General features: G+C 41.7%; 1 gene segment (V, D, J or C); it reads right to left on the reverse strand.

Moving 5' to 3' along the window:
- Positions 1 to 1,653: 1,653 nt before the first annotated feature.
- LOC131837280 (immunoglobulin heavy variable 3-23-like) lies at positions 1,654 to 2,299 on the reverse strand. The segment is given in 2 exon segments: positions 1,654 to 2,060; positions 2,164 to 2,299. Coding segments are annotated over 2 exon segments (453 nt in total).
- Between the last annotated feature and the right edge of the window lie 13,728 nt (positions 2,300 to 16,027).

Consider the following 16,027-nt stretch of genomic DNA (forward strand, 5'->3'; position numbering starts at 1 on the left):
ACTTCTCCATAGGAGACATACAAATAGTCAACTAGTACATGAGAAAGTGTTCATTCTCATTAGCCATCAGGGAAATTCATATCAAAACCATCCTGAGATACCACCTTTTACCAGTTAGAATGGCAGAAATGACAAGGTATAAACAATGATTCTCAGAACACTGAAAAAATAAAATAAAAAAAAATAAGTGACAAGGCAAGAAACAACAATGTTGGAGAGATTGTAGGGAAAGGGGTACCCTCTTACACTTTTGGTGGGAATGCAAGTTGGTGCAGCCTCTTTGGAAAACAGTGTGGAATTTCCTTAAGAAATTAAAAATAGAGCTACCATATGAACCTCCAATAGCACTACTGATTAGTTACACCAAAGATAGAGATGTCGTTAAAAGAAGGGCCCTCTGTACCCCAGTGTTTATAGCAGCAATGGCCACAGTCAACAAACTGTGGAAAGAACCAAGATGCCCTTCAACGGACGAATGGATAAGGAAGATGTGGTCCATATACACTATGGAGTATTATGCCTCCCTCAGAAAGGACGAATACCCAACTTTTGTAGCAACATGGATGGGACTGGAGGAGATTATGCTGATTGAAATAAGTCAAGCAGAGAGAGTCAATTATCATATAACTTCACTTACTTATGAAGCATAAAGAATAACACGGAGGACAGTGGGTGAAAGCGAGGAGAAGGGAGTTGGGGGAGACGCAGGGGAGACGAACCATGAAAGGCTGAAGAACAATCTGAGGGTTTTGAAGGGGCGGGGGGTGGGAGGTTGGAGGAGCCTGGTGGTGGGTATTATGGAGGGCACGGATTGCTTGGAGCACTGGGTGTGGTGCATAAACAATGAATCTTGGAACACTGGAAATATAAAATAAAATTTAAAAATATTTTATATTCGTGTGTGTGTGTGTGTGTAATCTTCAGACTCTGTATGCACACAAAATTCTAGTTCTGGTTTCCTCCTCTTTCCCACACTGTGATTAGCATTGATACTGTGAGTATTGTTCAAAATAGAGACAGTACCATGGCTCTTAATTCTCTTGCTTTGGATTTTTAAAGAAGATTTTACTTATTTATTTGACAGAGAGAGATCACAAGCAGACAGAGAGGTAGGCAGAGAGAGAGGAGGAATCACGCTCCCTGCTGAGCAGAGAGCCCGATGTGGGGCTCAATCCCAGGACCCTGAGATCATGACCTGAGCCGAAGGCAGCGGCTTAACTCACTGAGCCACCCAGGCCCCCCTCTTGCTTTGGATTATTGATGCCTCTGTAGGCTCACATCCAGCATGAACTTTACACTGCTTCTAACAAGCTTTAGCTGGGTTTGAGCTGGGTGGTCCTCTGATTAACAGAGAGTGTAGCTGGGATTCCTGTAAGTTTTAGATGACACTCATGTGAGTGTCATGATATAAATATCATGGAGATATTTATAATTCTTTGGTATTTTGGGACAGAACAAGCCAGTGTAAGTGACACAGTCCTTTGTGCATGTTATTATAGTTGTTGTCCCAAATCTCCAAGTCAGAGACTGAAGAGGAAGCACAGAATCATGTGTCCAGAGAGGCTCCCTTGGGGAAAAAGCTTGCAGGCATGGAGGTCAAAGACCCTGACAGGAAACTTGCTCATATCCTCCAGCTGCACCTGTTCTTGGGGCCTAAAGACAGAACTGGTGAGTGGTGTGCTCCCCTGGAGGTCCAGATCCCCTCCTACAGAGAGGTTTGTGTCTGGGCTCACACTGATGTCCTCTCACTGTGTCCATTGCACAATAATACACAGCCATGTCCTCAGCTCTCAGGCTGTTCATCTGCAGATACAGCGTGTTCTTGCCGTTGTCTCTGGAGATGGTGAATCGGCCCTTCACAGAGTCTGCATAGTATGTGTTACTACCAGTATTGCTAATACTTGTGACCCACTGCAGCCCCTTCCCTGGAGCCTGGCGGACCCAACTCATCCAGTAGCTACTGAAGGTGAATCCAGAGGCTGCACAGGAAAGTCTCAGGGACCCCCCAGGTTTCACCAGGTCTCCCCCAGATTCCACCAGCTGCACCTCACACTGGACACCTGCAGACACAAGACATCATGGTCAGAAAACTATCACACAGCCATGGTTTCTCTCACTTGTATCCAGTATTACACTCAAGGTCTCTTATTCTCTGAAAATTACCTTTTAAAAGAGCAACAAGGAAAACCCAGCCAAGCACAAGCTCCATGGTGAGTTTTCCTTATCCTGTCCTGATTAGTGAATGGGAACACCTGGAAGTATGGGGGCTGGGGCTCCTCTCCCAGCTGCAGGGTTAGGGTTTGGCTGCTTTAATCAGCAGAGCAAAGGCCCTATTTGCATGGCCTCTGGGTATATATTCATCTTGGGGTCTATATGAACAGAGAGGGCAGTCAACAGAGCAGGTGTTATTGCATTTGCTTTCGTGATATCGACAGCTTTATGGAAAATAAGATTTTTTATTATATGATTTTCCAGAGCACAGGCTTAACCTCTGTATGCTACCATTTTCACACGCTCAGAAATCTTTAGGCGTAGATTTCAGGTGACCCCATTAAGAGATGTGAGTGTATACCTAGAATTTTAGATGTTTTTTGAGGAGTCTAGAGTATGTACAGGGTAAGAGCGACCCCATGATCTTTTCTGTGCTCCTGCCACAGGATGTACTGCATCCATGGACCACCTGTAGGACAGAATGTCAGGCTCATGAGGAATGTGGAACCCCACCTGTAATGGGGACAGGATGATTTTGCTTGTTCTAGAGATTACCTGAAATAGAGAATCATGTTTCATGGAGTTGCATTTTCCAGTTTCTAATATTTTGTTATTTCTGCATTCGGCCAGAGTCATCTCTGTGGTTATTGGCAATAGACTTGATGAGTGTACATGACACTCAGGGTGTGTGTGGACCTGAACAGAGACCAACTGAAATCAGTGCTCAAAGTGAAGAATGTGTAACATATGTGCTTATGTTTATATGGGTGGAGGTGGGATTCTAGGCAACAGACATTTGGGGTGCCCAGGAGCCTCTGATTGTGTGGACATTACCAATGACAACTCTGGCTGGATAGTAGGTCATATTCCCTGGTTAGTGTAGAGAACCATTAGAAAAAGTATTGCAGACAACTAAAGAGTGAAAATGTCAACAGGTAATGTGGGTGCCGTTGAGTGTTTCCAGTATTGAGCACAGCATGTGGACCCTACCATCATGACACCAGGAAGAGTCACAGATGCAGGTGGGTTTCAAGTCAGACATGGGTTAACAACAGAACATTCAATGACAGGTGCACACCTCATGGAAATCAGTATAACACAACTTTGTAAGGTGATTCTCGCCAGGTTTACACACTTCACAGCACTCACCAAAGCACATACCCTCCCCAATGTCCATAACCTCACCCCCCTTCTCCCAACCCCCCTCCCCCCAGCAACCCTCAGTTTGTTTTGTGAGATTAAGAGTCACTTATGGTTTGTCTCCCTCCCAATTCCATCTTGTTTCATTGTTTCTCCTCCTACCCACTTAAGCCCCCATGTTGCATCAACACTTCCTCATATCAGGGAGATCATATGATAGTTGTCTTTCTCTGCTTGACTTATTTCACTAAGCATGATATGCTCTAGTTGCATCCATGTTGTCGCAAATGGCAAGATTTCATTTCTTTTGATGGCTGCATTGTATTCCATTGTGTATATATACCACATCTTCTTGATCCATTCATCTGTTGATGGACATCTAGGTTCTTTCCATAGTTTGGCTATTGTGGACATTGCTGCTATAAACATTCGGGTGCACGTGCCCCTTTGGATCACTACGTTTGTATCTTTAGGGTAAATACCCAGTAGTGCAATTGCTGGGTCATAGGGCAGTTCTATTTTCAACATTTTGAGGAACCTCCGTGCTGTTTTCCAGAGTGGTTGCACCAGCTTGCATTCCCACCAACAGTGTAGGAGGGTTCCCCTTTCTCCGCATCCTCGCCAGCATTTGTCATTTCCTGACTTGTTGATTTTAGCCTCTCTGACTGGCCCAGCACCATTTATTGAAGAGACTGTTTCCCTTACGCCCCCCTGGATATCTTTTCCTGGTCTGTTGAAGTTTATTTGATCATAGAGTTGCAGGTCCATTACTGGGCTCTCTATTCTGTTCCATTGGTCTATGTTTCTGTGTTTGTGCCAGTACCATGATCTCTTTGTGACAATAAGTTTGTAGTATATCTTGAAATCAGGAAACATGATGCCTCCAGCTTGGTTTTTCTTTTCAACGTTTCCTTAGCAATTATGGGTGTTGTCTTATTCCATACAAGTTTTTGGGATTTTTTTGTTCCAGCACAAAGTAATGAAAAATGTTCCATGCTCATGGATTGGAAGAATAAACATTGTTAAAATATCTATCCTGCCCGGATCATTCTGTACTTTCAGTGCCATCCCGATGAAAATTCCACCGGCATTTTTCAACACAAGGACTTTGAATGACACACTTGATCAGACTGATTTCTTATATTATGCTTTAAATTATTTTAATTTAAATTCAATTCAGTTAACACACAGGGCTTTACTGGTTTCAGAGGTAGATTTAGTGATTCATTGGTTGCATATAACACCGAGTGCTCATTCCTTCAAGTGCCCTCCTTAATGTCCATCAACCAGTTACCCCATCCCCCATAGCCACCTCTAGTTTAAACACAAAATTTTTATTATACTTTCAGGATTTGGATTGGGGAATGTCCATCCTGGAATTATAGCTTTATTTATTTATTTTATCAGAACATTATCTGCTTAATTTTTTTTGATTAAATTCTTTTTAAAATTATGTTCAATTAGCTACCAAATAGTTCATCATTAGTTTTTTTTACATCATTAATTTTTAATGTAGTGTTCAACAATTCATTATTTGTGTATAACAGCCACTGCTCTTCCCAGCATGTGCCCTCCTTATCTCCCATCCCCAAGTTACCCGATCCCCTGACCCCACCCCTCCAAAACCATGTTTGTTTCACAGAGAAACATATTGATTTCTGGTTTTATTTATTTATTTATTTATTTTTAATTAATTTTTTATTTTTTATAAACATATATTTTTATCCCCAGGGGTACAGGTGTGTGAATCTTTATTTATTTATTTTTAAGATTTTATTTATTTATTTGACAGACAGAGATCACAAGTAGGCAGAGAGACAGACAGAGAGAGAGGGAAGCAGACTCCCCACTGAGCAGAGAGCCCGATGCGGGACTCGATCCCAGGACCCTGAGATCATGAACTGAGCCGAACGCAGAGGCTTAACCCAAGGAGCCACCCAGACACTCCTCTGGTTTTATTTATTTGGGGCTTTCTCTTATCTTTTTGATAAATCTACGCAGAGGTTTCTAAATTTTATTTTATTTTTTTCCAAAGAACTAGACCTTGTTTTTAAAATCTGTCCTGTCATTTTTTGGTTTTTATATTATTTATTTCTGCTCTAGTCTTTAGTATTTCCTTCCTTCTTCTGTATTTAGTCATTGTACTTTCTCTAACTCCTTTAGATGTAATGTTAGGTGGTATCTTTTAGATTTTTCTTGCTTTTTGAGGTCTTCTTGTATTCTGTGTATTTCTGTCTTAGGACCACCCTTGCTAATTAAGTAAAAGCGATGAAGGTTTTATACTTTTGTGTGAGTTTGTGTGGGTGAGTGTGTTTAATGTTCAGTCTCCACATCCACAACACACCTGGTGGGGTTTCACTGCTTTCTGATGTTGCCACTAACATTGACACTCTGAGATTTGTTTAAAACAGTGACACCCTCTTCCAAAGACCCTTTCTTCTTTTACTTTGGATTGTTGATATCTCTGTGCCCTCATGTGAAGCATGCACTTTATGCTCCTTCTATCACGTTTTCACATTGAGCTGGGTGAACTGTGATGCATACTATGTGCCTCTGGGTTTCCTGTAAAGCTCAGTTGATGAGCATCAGGATATTTGTGATTCATTGGTATTTAGGGACAGGAATAAACAACGTGAGTGACTCTGTGTTTGTGCATTTTAGTATAATTGTTTTCCCATTAGAATACATTTTTGAAGTCAGATAGTGAAGAGGTAAGCACAGAATCATGTGTGCAGAGAGGGCCCTGAGAGAAAGTGTTCTCTGGAGAAGAATTGCCATATCCTGTCAGGAAACTTGCCCATAACCTCCATCTGCATCTTCTCCTGGGCTTAAAGACAGAATTGGTGAGGAGTGTGCACCCTCTGGTGGTCCCTATCCTCTCCTACAGTGATGTTTCCGTCTGGGCTCACATTGATGTCCCCTCACTCTGTCTTTGCACAGTAATACATGGCTGTGTCCGCAGCTCTCAGGCTGTTCATCTACAGAAACAGTATATTCTTGCCATTGCCTCTGGAGATGCTGAATCGGCCCTTCACAGGGTCAGTGTAGCTTTTGCTACTTCCATCATAGCTAATCCATGTGATCCACTGTGGCCCTTCCCTGGAGCCTGGAGGACTCAGCTCATGTGTTAACTCCTGAAGGTGAATCCAGAGGCAGCACAGGAGAGTCTCAGGAGCCCCCCACTTCACCAGGTCTCCCCCAGACTCCTCGAGTTACACCTCACACTCGACACCTGAGGACACAAGACATTCTGGTTAGGAAATTGTTGCAGACCCACTGTTTCTCCCACTCATATTCGCTCTCACACTCAAGGTCTTTTGTTCACCATGAATTACCTTTTAAAAGAGCAACAATGAAAACACAGCCAAGCACAAACTCCATAGTGAGTTGTCTGTGTTCTGTCTTGATTACTGGTTGAAACACCTGGAAATCCTGGTGCTGGGGCTCCTCTCCCAGCTGCACAGTCAGGGCTGGGCTGTTTTAGTCCACAGAGGGAAGGCCCTATTTGTATGTTCTTTGAGTATATAACAAATTTTCAAGGTAGCATCCTCATGATGGCAGAGACCTAGAGCAGTTCTGAAGGTCCTGGGGGAGTTTGGTCACCATGATATCTTTGAGGAAACCACACCCTTTTATTTTGTAATTTTGCTAGAGAAACTGCTTAAAACCCATTAGCCTCCTTTTTTCACATATGCACCCCATCATCGTGATGTAGGTACCAATTTTACCAGTAATTTACAGGTGGGTATGTACACTCTGCAGCACAGAATGGTTATGTGAATTTCCAGGTGAGGACAGCAGGTGAAATTGAGCCCCAGTGTCTGTGTCTGTGCTCCTCGCCATGGGATCTATTTGCTCCTTTAAACCTCCTGCAGGACAGAGGTGGACATGAGATTTGCAGGCTTCCTGAATTTCCAGAATTCCCAGTAGACTGATGTGTGGAGACCAGATCTTTCTGTCACAGAAACTTAGAGACACCGAGAAGCCTTGACAGAGACTTACAGAGCTGCTGAAGACACTGTGGGTTACCAACAAACACAAGGGGCATTTATACCTGTTCTCTCTGTACACATCAATGGAAAACTTCAATAAAGATAAAAGAATGGAATTATTTGTTAAACAATTAACGTCAGAACACCTGAGATCAGAAAGTAAGCTGTTAGTTAAAGACAATTCTTCATTTCTGAAATGGAGATCATCGTACTTCTACATTCATATTTATTGCCATGATGATATCAATTGTATTTATCCCAATTCTTCACCCTTGACAAGTTTGATTATTGCTATTTTGATGGTTTAATCAAAACATGTAGGACTCTTCTCTATTTCCACAGATTTACAAACTGTTTACTGTGTTTCTGTCTGGGAGAAGTTAACAGAGAATTTATTTAGAAACCCTAGAGAGGAGACCAACCATCAAACAACCTCTTGTCCTGGATCTTGAGCTCTGTGGTTCTTGAGTCAGGGGGACTGTGAGTGCACCCTTTGGGTCTCAGTACAGCAGCAGGTGTCACAGATACTTGCAGAGATACAGGGACTCCTCTTTTCCCTTCCCCATTTATCCAGCATGCGAGGAGTTACCCTCTTAGTGTAACTACTACAGACTGTCCTGTTGAAATGATATGTCCTCATACTTACCTACTTTACTTGAGCTCTTCATTCAGCTCCTTAGGCTACAACATCCAACTATATTTATTGTATTCACAGGTGAACAGGAATCTTGGATCAATTCCCTGTGAACTCTAAGGTGCCCACCCACCGTGAGGTCTTTCCCTTCTGTTGGTATAAATTTGTAGTTTCTATTGTGTGGGAAACATCCCCTGTCTCAGTAAGGGGAGGGTCAGCTGTTTTCCTTGGAGGATTAGTCCTAGAAACCACATCTCTATATATTTCCAATTATATTTGATGTGAATCACTAATGAAGTTGCCATTGATCTGAGAATTGTATTCAGCAGGTATTGGATTTTAGTCATTCAGGCAGGTATGAGGTGACATCTTGCCATGGTTTTGATTTGTACTTCTCTGATGGTGACTTATGTTTAGCATCTTTTAATGTATCTGATAGTCATATGGATGTCTTCTTTCAATAAGTGTTTACTCCTTTCTTCTGATCATTCGCTAACTGCATTTCTTGGGTATTGATTGTAGTAAAGTCTTTATAGATTATGGATATTAAACTTTATCAGATATGTCTTGTGCAAATATCTTCCCACATTTATGACTCATATGTGGAATTTATGAAGGAAAACAGATGAACATGAGAGAAGTGGGAAAAGAAAAAACTGTGGGAGGGAAACAACCACAAGTGAGTCTTAGTAATAGAGAAAAAACACAGATTGATGGAGGGAGATGAGTGAGGATTGGAGAGATGGATGATGAGCATGAAAGAAGGCACTGGTTTTGATGACACTAGGTGTTGTACGTAAGGATGAATCAGTGAATTATACTCCAGAAACTAATATTACACTGTGTGGTAACTAATAAAATTTAAAGTAAAAATAATAAGAAAAAAGCAGCAGGTCCTGGAATACATGTGTGGTGTCAGGCAGTGAGGACCAGGGGAACAACACATCGTAAACATGCATCCTCAAGCTCGGGCTTGTTCCCTGTGGAGGAATGGGAGGTGCAAGGGAAGGCCAGCTGACACTTGTCCATGCTTCATGAGTTCTCAGATGCACCGCTGAGATCCAGCCTGTCCCAAGAGCTCAGGACGACCACACTTGGGCAGGATGTGGGATGCAAGGTCTTTGGACAGCTGCCAGTGAGGTGTGGACACAGACGAGTTAGGAAATGCCAACCCGTATGTCACCGCACAGAGTCATGACTGTTTTAGTTAATTATGTCCACAACCAGTCAGGGAGAAAATGGATAAATGCAAAAAGTTGAGTCTCTTTACTCTAAATCCTAATGGTTATGACATTTGGGACATAATTTCTCTCTTTCTACCTAAATTATAGAAACTATTCAAATTTTTCTGAAACCTTAAAAACACTCACTCAACATGTGAGTGCAGATTTTCTGTATTAGCTGTCAAAAATTGTTTTATTTAATTGTTTTATTTTAGAAAAAAACACACCACATAATACAGAGAATCATAAATTTTTGAAATGTAAAGTGCAGTGGTGACAAGCATACACACCACATGATTTCACACTGAAGCATCTCCAACAGAGTCTCATTTCTTGTACCACACCTGACACGTGGACCAGCCCTTCCATGTTCAGGGCCTCAGGACTGGACCTTAGTCTTGCCCCTCATAGGATGTCATCTGCACCTTTATAAGAGCTTCCTTGTGTTACTGACTTAACTGAGTAGAGTTGAGATACATAGAGTATGTTAATGTTTACTGGTTGTGTTGTTCTATTCTTCTGTCACATACAAAGGACATAAACAGAAGGCTTCTATACAAAAGTTAAAATAAAGCAAATGAATAGTCAAGAAGCAAAATTTAAAAATAGGCAAGTAACTCCCTAACCCTACTTGAACAGTGTGGAGATTCCTCAAGAAATTAAAAATAGAGTTTCCCTATGACCCTGCAATTGCACTACTGGGTATTTACCCCAAATATACAGATGTAGTGAAAAGAAGGGCCATCTGTACCCCAGAGTTCATAGCAGCAATCGCCACAGTCCCCAAACTGTGAAAAGAATCAAGATGCCCTTCAACAGACGAATGGATAAGGAAGATGTGGTCCATATACACTATGGAGTATTATGCCTCCATCAGAAAGGATGAATACCCAACTTTTGTAGCAACATGGACGGGACTGGAAGAGATGATGCTGAGTGAAACAAGTCAAGCAGAGAGAGTCAATGATCATATGTTTTCACTTATTTGTGGAGCATAACAAATACCATGGAGGACATGGGGAGTTAGATAGAAGAGAGTTGGGAGAAATTGGAAGGGGAGGTCAACCATGAGAGACTATGGACTCTGAAAAACAACTGGGGGTTTTGAAGGGGTGGGGGATGGCAGGTTGGGGGAACCAGTTGATGGTATTAGAGAGGGCGAGGATTGCATGGAGCACTGGGTGTGGTGGAAAAATAATGAATACTGTTTACACTGAAAAATAAAAAAATTTAGAGGAGGAGACAAGATGGCGGGGAAGTAGGAGGAGGCGCCCTTTCAAACTGTACCCTAAAGTGAGCTGATTACCTTCCAAAGAACCCTGATCACCCATGAAATCAGCCTGAGATCAGAATTATACACATCTGGATCTCTATCATAGCAGAAGACGCCAGTGGGCAGAAGATGCCAGTGGGCAGGTAAAGCAGAGTCAGAAAGTCGGATTGATATCAGAAGATAAACCAAAGGGGGAGGGAGCCACCAGAGGCGACCCATTGGAAAGTAATATCCCAATATGAGAGTGCCCTGCTTCTGGGGACCAGCATTAACTCGGGACTCTGGTAGAAAGCACTCTAAAAGAGCAAAGGATCACCGGGGCGGAATTGTGGGAATAGAGGTGTTAGGACAGGGGCTTAAGTCCCCAGACCCAGGACAGCCACCCCTGGCGCAGAGCCAGAGAGAGTGCAGCAGAGAAACCAGGTCTTGGTCCCTGAACCACCAGGGCACCTGAGAGCACATGGGGCCAGGCTCCGGTGAGGGGCTGGGAGCCTTGCCCGCCAACAGAATCACAGCCTTTTTGCATCTCCACGGGAGTACCCTGCCTTGCCATCAGAGTCCGAGTCACGCCCCGTGCCCTTCCCTGAGAGAGGTGCACACAGGTGCCAGCCCAGTGCTCTTGGACCGGAAAGACCAGGCACTCCCAGCCCAGGCCAGCGGGAAAATCTCAGTGTGCAATCGCTGCTTGGAACCTCTCTGGCAGTCTGGAGCTGCCCAGACAGCCACCGCTGCCTTGGTTTTGGGTACAAGTAAAAAATCCTAAGTCCCCAGGGACCAGAATTGGGAACCTGCTCTGCCAGCGGCCAAGGAGGGATTTATTTGGGCTCTGCAGCCAGACTGAGGCTTCTCTCTGAGAAGGAGGTCAGGGTGCAGTTTGCTTTCCTCTAAACCTACAAAAACCATCAATAGCGGTCAAGACGAGAGAGAAAAACAAAAGTGAACAAATATAAAAACCTCCAGAGAACAAAAGCCTGAAAAAACCATTTTCCTCAGAGCCCACCCCCTTGAGGGGTGGGGGGCAGGAGGACTTAACTCAGAGAACATCGACTGAAAACCCATGCGGCAGGACCCTCCCCCAGAAAACCAACCAGGAAAGGGGGAATAAAAAAGACAACAAGAGAACAACCACCACTACTTCATAGAACAATTTTTACTATTAATTCGTTCCCACTATTCTGGCTCATTTTTTTATATAGATAATTTTTTAACCTATTTACCGTCACAGTGAGATGTTCAATACATCAAATTCCATAACCTTCTAACCTGAACTTTTTGACACATACATCTGTGTTTTCCTTTTGCATTTCTATTTTTTAATTTCTTTTTTTAAATTTTAGTTTAGTTTAGTCTAGTTTATTCCTTATTAAAATTTTTTATTTTCTTTTTTTTTTTTTAAACATATATTTTTATCCCCAGGGGTACAGGTCTGTGAATCACCAGGTTTACACACTTCACAGCACACACCAAATCACATACCCTCCCCAATGTCCATAATCCCACCCCCTTCTCCCAAACCCCCTCCCCCTGGCAACCCTCAGTTTGTTTTGTGAGATTAAGAGTCACTTATGGTTTGTCTCCCTCCCAATCCCATCTTGTTTCATTTCTTCTTCTTCTACCCACTTAAGCCTCCATGTTGCATCACCACTTCCTCATATCAGGGAGATCATATCATAGTTGTCTTTCTCTGCTTGACTTATTTCGCTAAGCATGATACGCTCTAGTTCCATCCATGTTGTTGCAAATGGCAAGATATCATTTCTTTTGATGGCTGCATAGTATTCCATTGTGTATATATACCACATCTTCTTGATCCATTCATCTGTTGATGGACATCTAGGTTCTTTCCATAGTTTGGCTATTGTGGACATTGCTGCTATAAACATTCGGGTGCATGTGTCCCTTTGGATCACTACATTTGTATCTTTAGGGTAAATACCCAATAGTGCAATTGCTGGGTCATAGGGCAGTTCTATTTTCAACATTTTGAGGAACCTCCATGCTGTTTTCCAGAGTGGCTGCACCAGCTTGCATTCCCACCAACAGTGTAGGAGGGTTCCCCTTTCTCCGCATCCTCGCCAGCATCTGTCATTTCCTGACTTGTTGATTTTAGCCATTCTGACTGGTGTGAGGTGATATCTCATTGTAGTTTTGATTTGTATTTCCCTGATGCCGAGTGCTATGGAGCACTTTTTCATGTGTCTGTTCGCCATCTGGATGTCTTCTTTGCAGAAATGTCTGTTCATGTCTTCTGCCCATTTCTTGATTGGATTATTTGTTCTTTGGGTGTTGAGTTTACTAAGTTCTTTATAGATTCTGGACACTAGTCCTTTATCTGATATGTCGTTTGCAAATATCTTCTCCCATTCTGTCAGTTGTCTTTTGATTTTGTTAACTGTTTCCTTTGCTGTGCAAAAGCTTTTGATCTTGATGAAATCCCAGTAGTTCATTTTTTCCCTTGCTTCCCTTGCCTTTTGCGTTGTTCCTAGGAAGATGTTGCTGCGGCAGAGGTCGAAGAGGTTGCTGCCTGTGTTCTCCTCAAGGATTTTGATGGATTCCTTTCGTACATTGAGGTCCTTCATCCATTTTGAGTCTATTTTTGTGTGTGGTGTAAGGAAATGGTCCAATTTCATTTTTCTGCATGTGGCTGTCCAATTTTCCCAGCACCATTTATTGAAAAGGCTGTCTTTTTTCCATTGGACATTCTTTCCTGCTTTGTCGAAGATTAGATGACCATAGATTTGAGGGTCTATTTCTGGGCTCTCTATTCTGTTCCATTGATCTATGTGTCTGTTTTTGTGCCAGTACCATGCTGTCTTGATGATGACAGCTTTGTAATAGAGCTTGAAGTCCGGAATTGTGATGCCACCAACGTTGGCTTTCTCTTTCAATATTCCTTTGGCTATTCGAGGTCTTTTCTGGTTCCATATAAATCTAAGTGTTATTTGTTCCATTTATTTGAAACAAATGGATGGTATATTGATAGGAATTGCATTAAATGTGTAGATTGCTTTAGGTAGCATAGACATTTTCACAATATTTGTTCTTCCAATCCAGGAGCATGAAACATTTTTCCGTTTCTTTGTGTCTTCCTCAATTTCTTTCATGTGTACTTTATAGTTTTCTGAGGATAGATTCTTAGCCTCTTTGGTTAGGTTTATTCCTAGGTATCTTATAGTTTTGTGTGCAATTGTCAATGGGATTGACTCCTTGATTTCTCTTTCTTCTGTCTTGTTGTTGGTGTAGAGAAATGCAAATGATTTCTGTGCATTGATTTTTTATCCTGACAATTTACTGAATTCCTGTACAAGTTCTAGGAGCTTTGGAGTGGAGTCTTTTGGGTTTTCCACATAGAGTATCATATCATCTGCGAAGAGTGATAGTTTGACTTCTTTGCCAATTTGAATGCTTTTAATTTCCTTTCATTGTCTGATTGCTGAGGCTAGGACTTCTAGTACTATGTTGAATAGCAGTGGTGGTAATGGACATCCCTGCCGTGTTCCTGACCTTAGTGGAAAATATTTCAGTTTTTCTCCATTGAGAATGATATTTGCGGTGGGTTTTTCATAGATGGCTTGGATAATTTGAGGTATGTGCCCTCTATCCCTACACTTTGAAGAGTTTTGATCAGGAAGGGATGTTGTACTTTGTCAAATTCTTTTTCAGCATCTATTGAGAGTATCATATTGTTCTTGTTCTTTCTTTTATTGATGTGTTGTATCACATTGACTGATTTGCGGATGTTGAACCAACCATGCAGCCCTGGAATAAATCCCACTTGGTCGTGGTGAATAATCTTTTTAATGTACTGTTGAATCCTATTGGCTAGTATTTTGTTGAGTATTTTCGTATCTGTGTTCATCAAGGATATTGGTCTATAGCTCTCTTTTTTGGTGGGATCCTTGTCTGGTTTGGGGATCAAGGTGATGCTGGCCTCATAAAATGAGTTTGGAAGTTTTCCTTCCATTTCTATTTTTTGGAACAGTTTCAGGAGAATAGGAATTAGTTCTTCTTTAAATGTTTGGTAGAATTCCCCCGGGAAGCCGTCTGGCCCTGGGCTTTTGTTTGTTTGGAGATTTTTAATGACTGTTTCAATCTCCTTACTGGTTATGGGTCTGTTCAGGCTTTCTATTTCTTCCTGGTTCAGTTGTGGTAGTTTATATGTTTCTAGGAATGCATCCATTTCTTCCAGATTGTCAAATTTATTGCCGTAGAGTTGCTCATAGTATGTTCTTATAATAGTTTGTATTTCTTTGGTGTTAGTTGTGATCTCTCCTCTTTCATTCATGATTTTATTTATTTGGGTCCTTTCTCTTTTCTTTTTGATAAGTCGGGCCAGGGGTTTATCAATTTTATTAATTCTTTCAAAGAACCAGCTCCTAGTTTCGTTGATTTGTTCTATTGTTTTTTTGGTTTCTATTTCATTGATTTCTGCTCTGATCTTTATGATTTCTCTTCTCCTGCTGGGCTTAGGGTTTCTTTCTTGTTCTTTCTCCAGCTCCTTTAGGTGTAGGGTTAGGTTGTGTACCTGAGACCTTTCTTGTTTCTTGAGAAAGGCTTGTACCGCTATATATTTTCCTCTCAGGACTGCCTTTGTTGTGTCCCACAGATTTTGAACCGTTGTATTTTCATTATCATTTGTTTCCATGATTTTTTTTCAATTCTTCTTTAATTTCCCGGTTGACCCATTCATTCTTTAGAAGGATACTGTTTAGTCTCCATGTATTTGGGTTCTTTCCAAACTTCCTTTTGTGGTTGAGTTCTAGCTTTAGAGCATTGTGGTCTGAAAATATGCAGGGAATGATCCCAATCTTTTGATACCGGTTGAGTCCTGATTTAGGACCGAGGATGTGATCTATTCTGGAGAATGTTCCATGTGCACTAGAGAAGAATGTGTATTCTGTTGCTTTGGGATGAAATATTCTGAATATATCTGTGATGTCCATCTGGTCCAGTGTGTCATTTAAGGCCTTTATTTCCTTGCTGATCTTTTGCTTGGATGACCTGTCCATTTCAGTGAGGGGAGTGTTAAAGTCCCCTACTACTATTGTATTATTGTTGATGTGTTTCTTTGATTTTGTTATTAATTGGTTTATATAGTTGGCTGCTCCCACATTGGGGGCATAGATATTTAAAATTGTTAAATCTTCTTGTTGGACAGACCCTTTGAGTATGATATAGTGTCCTTCCTCATCTCTTATTATAGTCTTTGGCTTAAAATCTAATTGATCTGATATAAGGATTGCCACTCCTGCTTTCTTCTGATGTCCATTAGCATGGTAAATTCTTTTCCACCCCCTCACTTTAAATCTGGAGGTGTCTTCGGGTTTAAAATGTGTTTCTTGGAGGCAACATATAGATGGGTTTTGTTTTTTTATCCATTCTGATACCGTGTGTCTTTTGACAGGGGCATTTAGCCCATTCACATTCAGGGTAACTATTGAGAGAAATGAATTTAGTGCCATTGTATTGCCTGTAAGGTGACTGTTACTGTATATGGTCTCTGTTCCTTTCTGATCTACCACTTGTAGGCTCTCTCTTTGCTTAGAGGACCCCT

This window comes from Mustela lutreola, chromosome 7 (assembly GCF_030435805.1).
Source record: "Mustela lutreola isolate mMusLut2 chromosome 7, mMusLut2.pri, whole genome shotgun sequence".
In the NCBI taxonomy this organism is placed as follows: Eukaryota; Metazoa; Chordata; class Mammalia; order Carnivora; family Mustelidae; genus Mustela; species Mustela lutreola.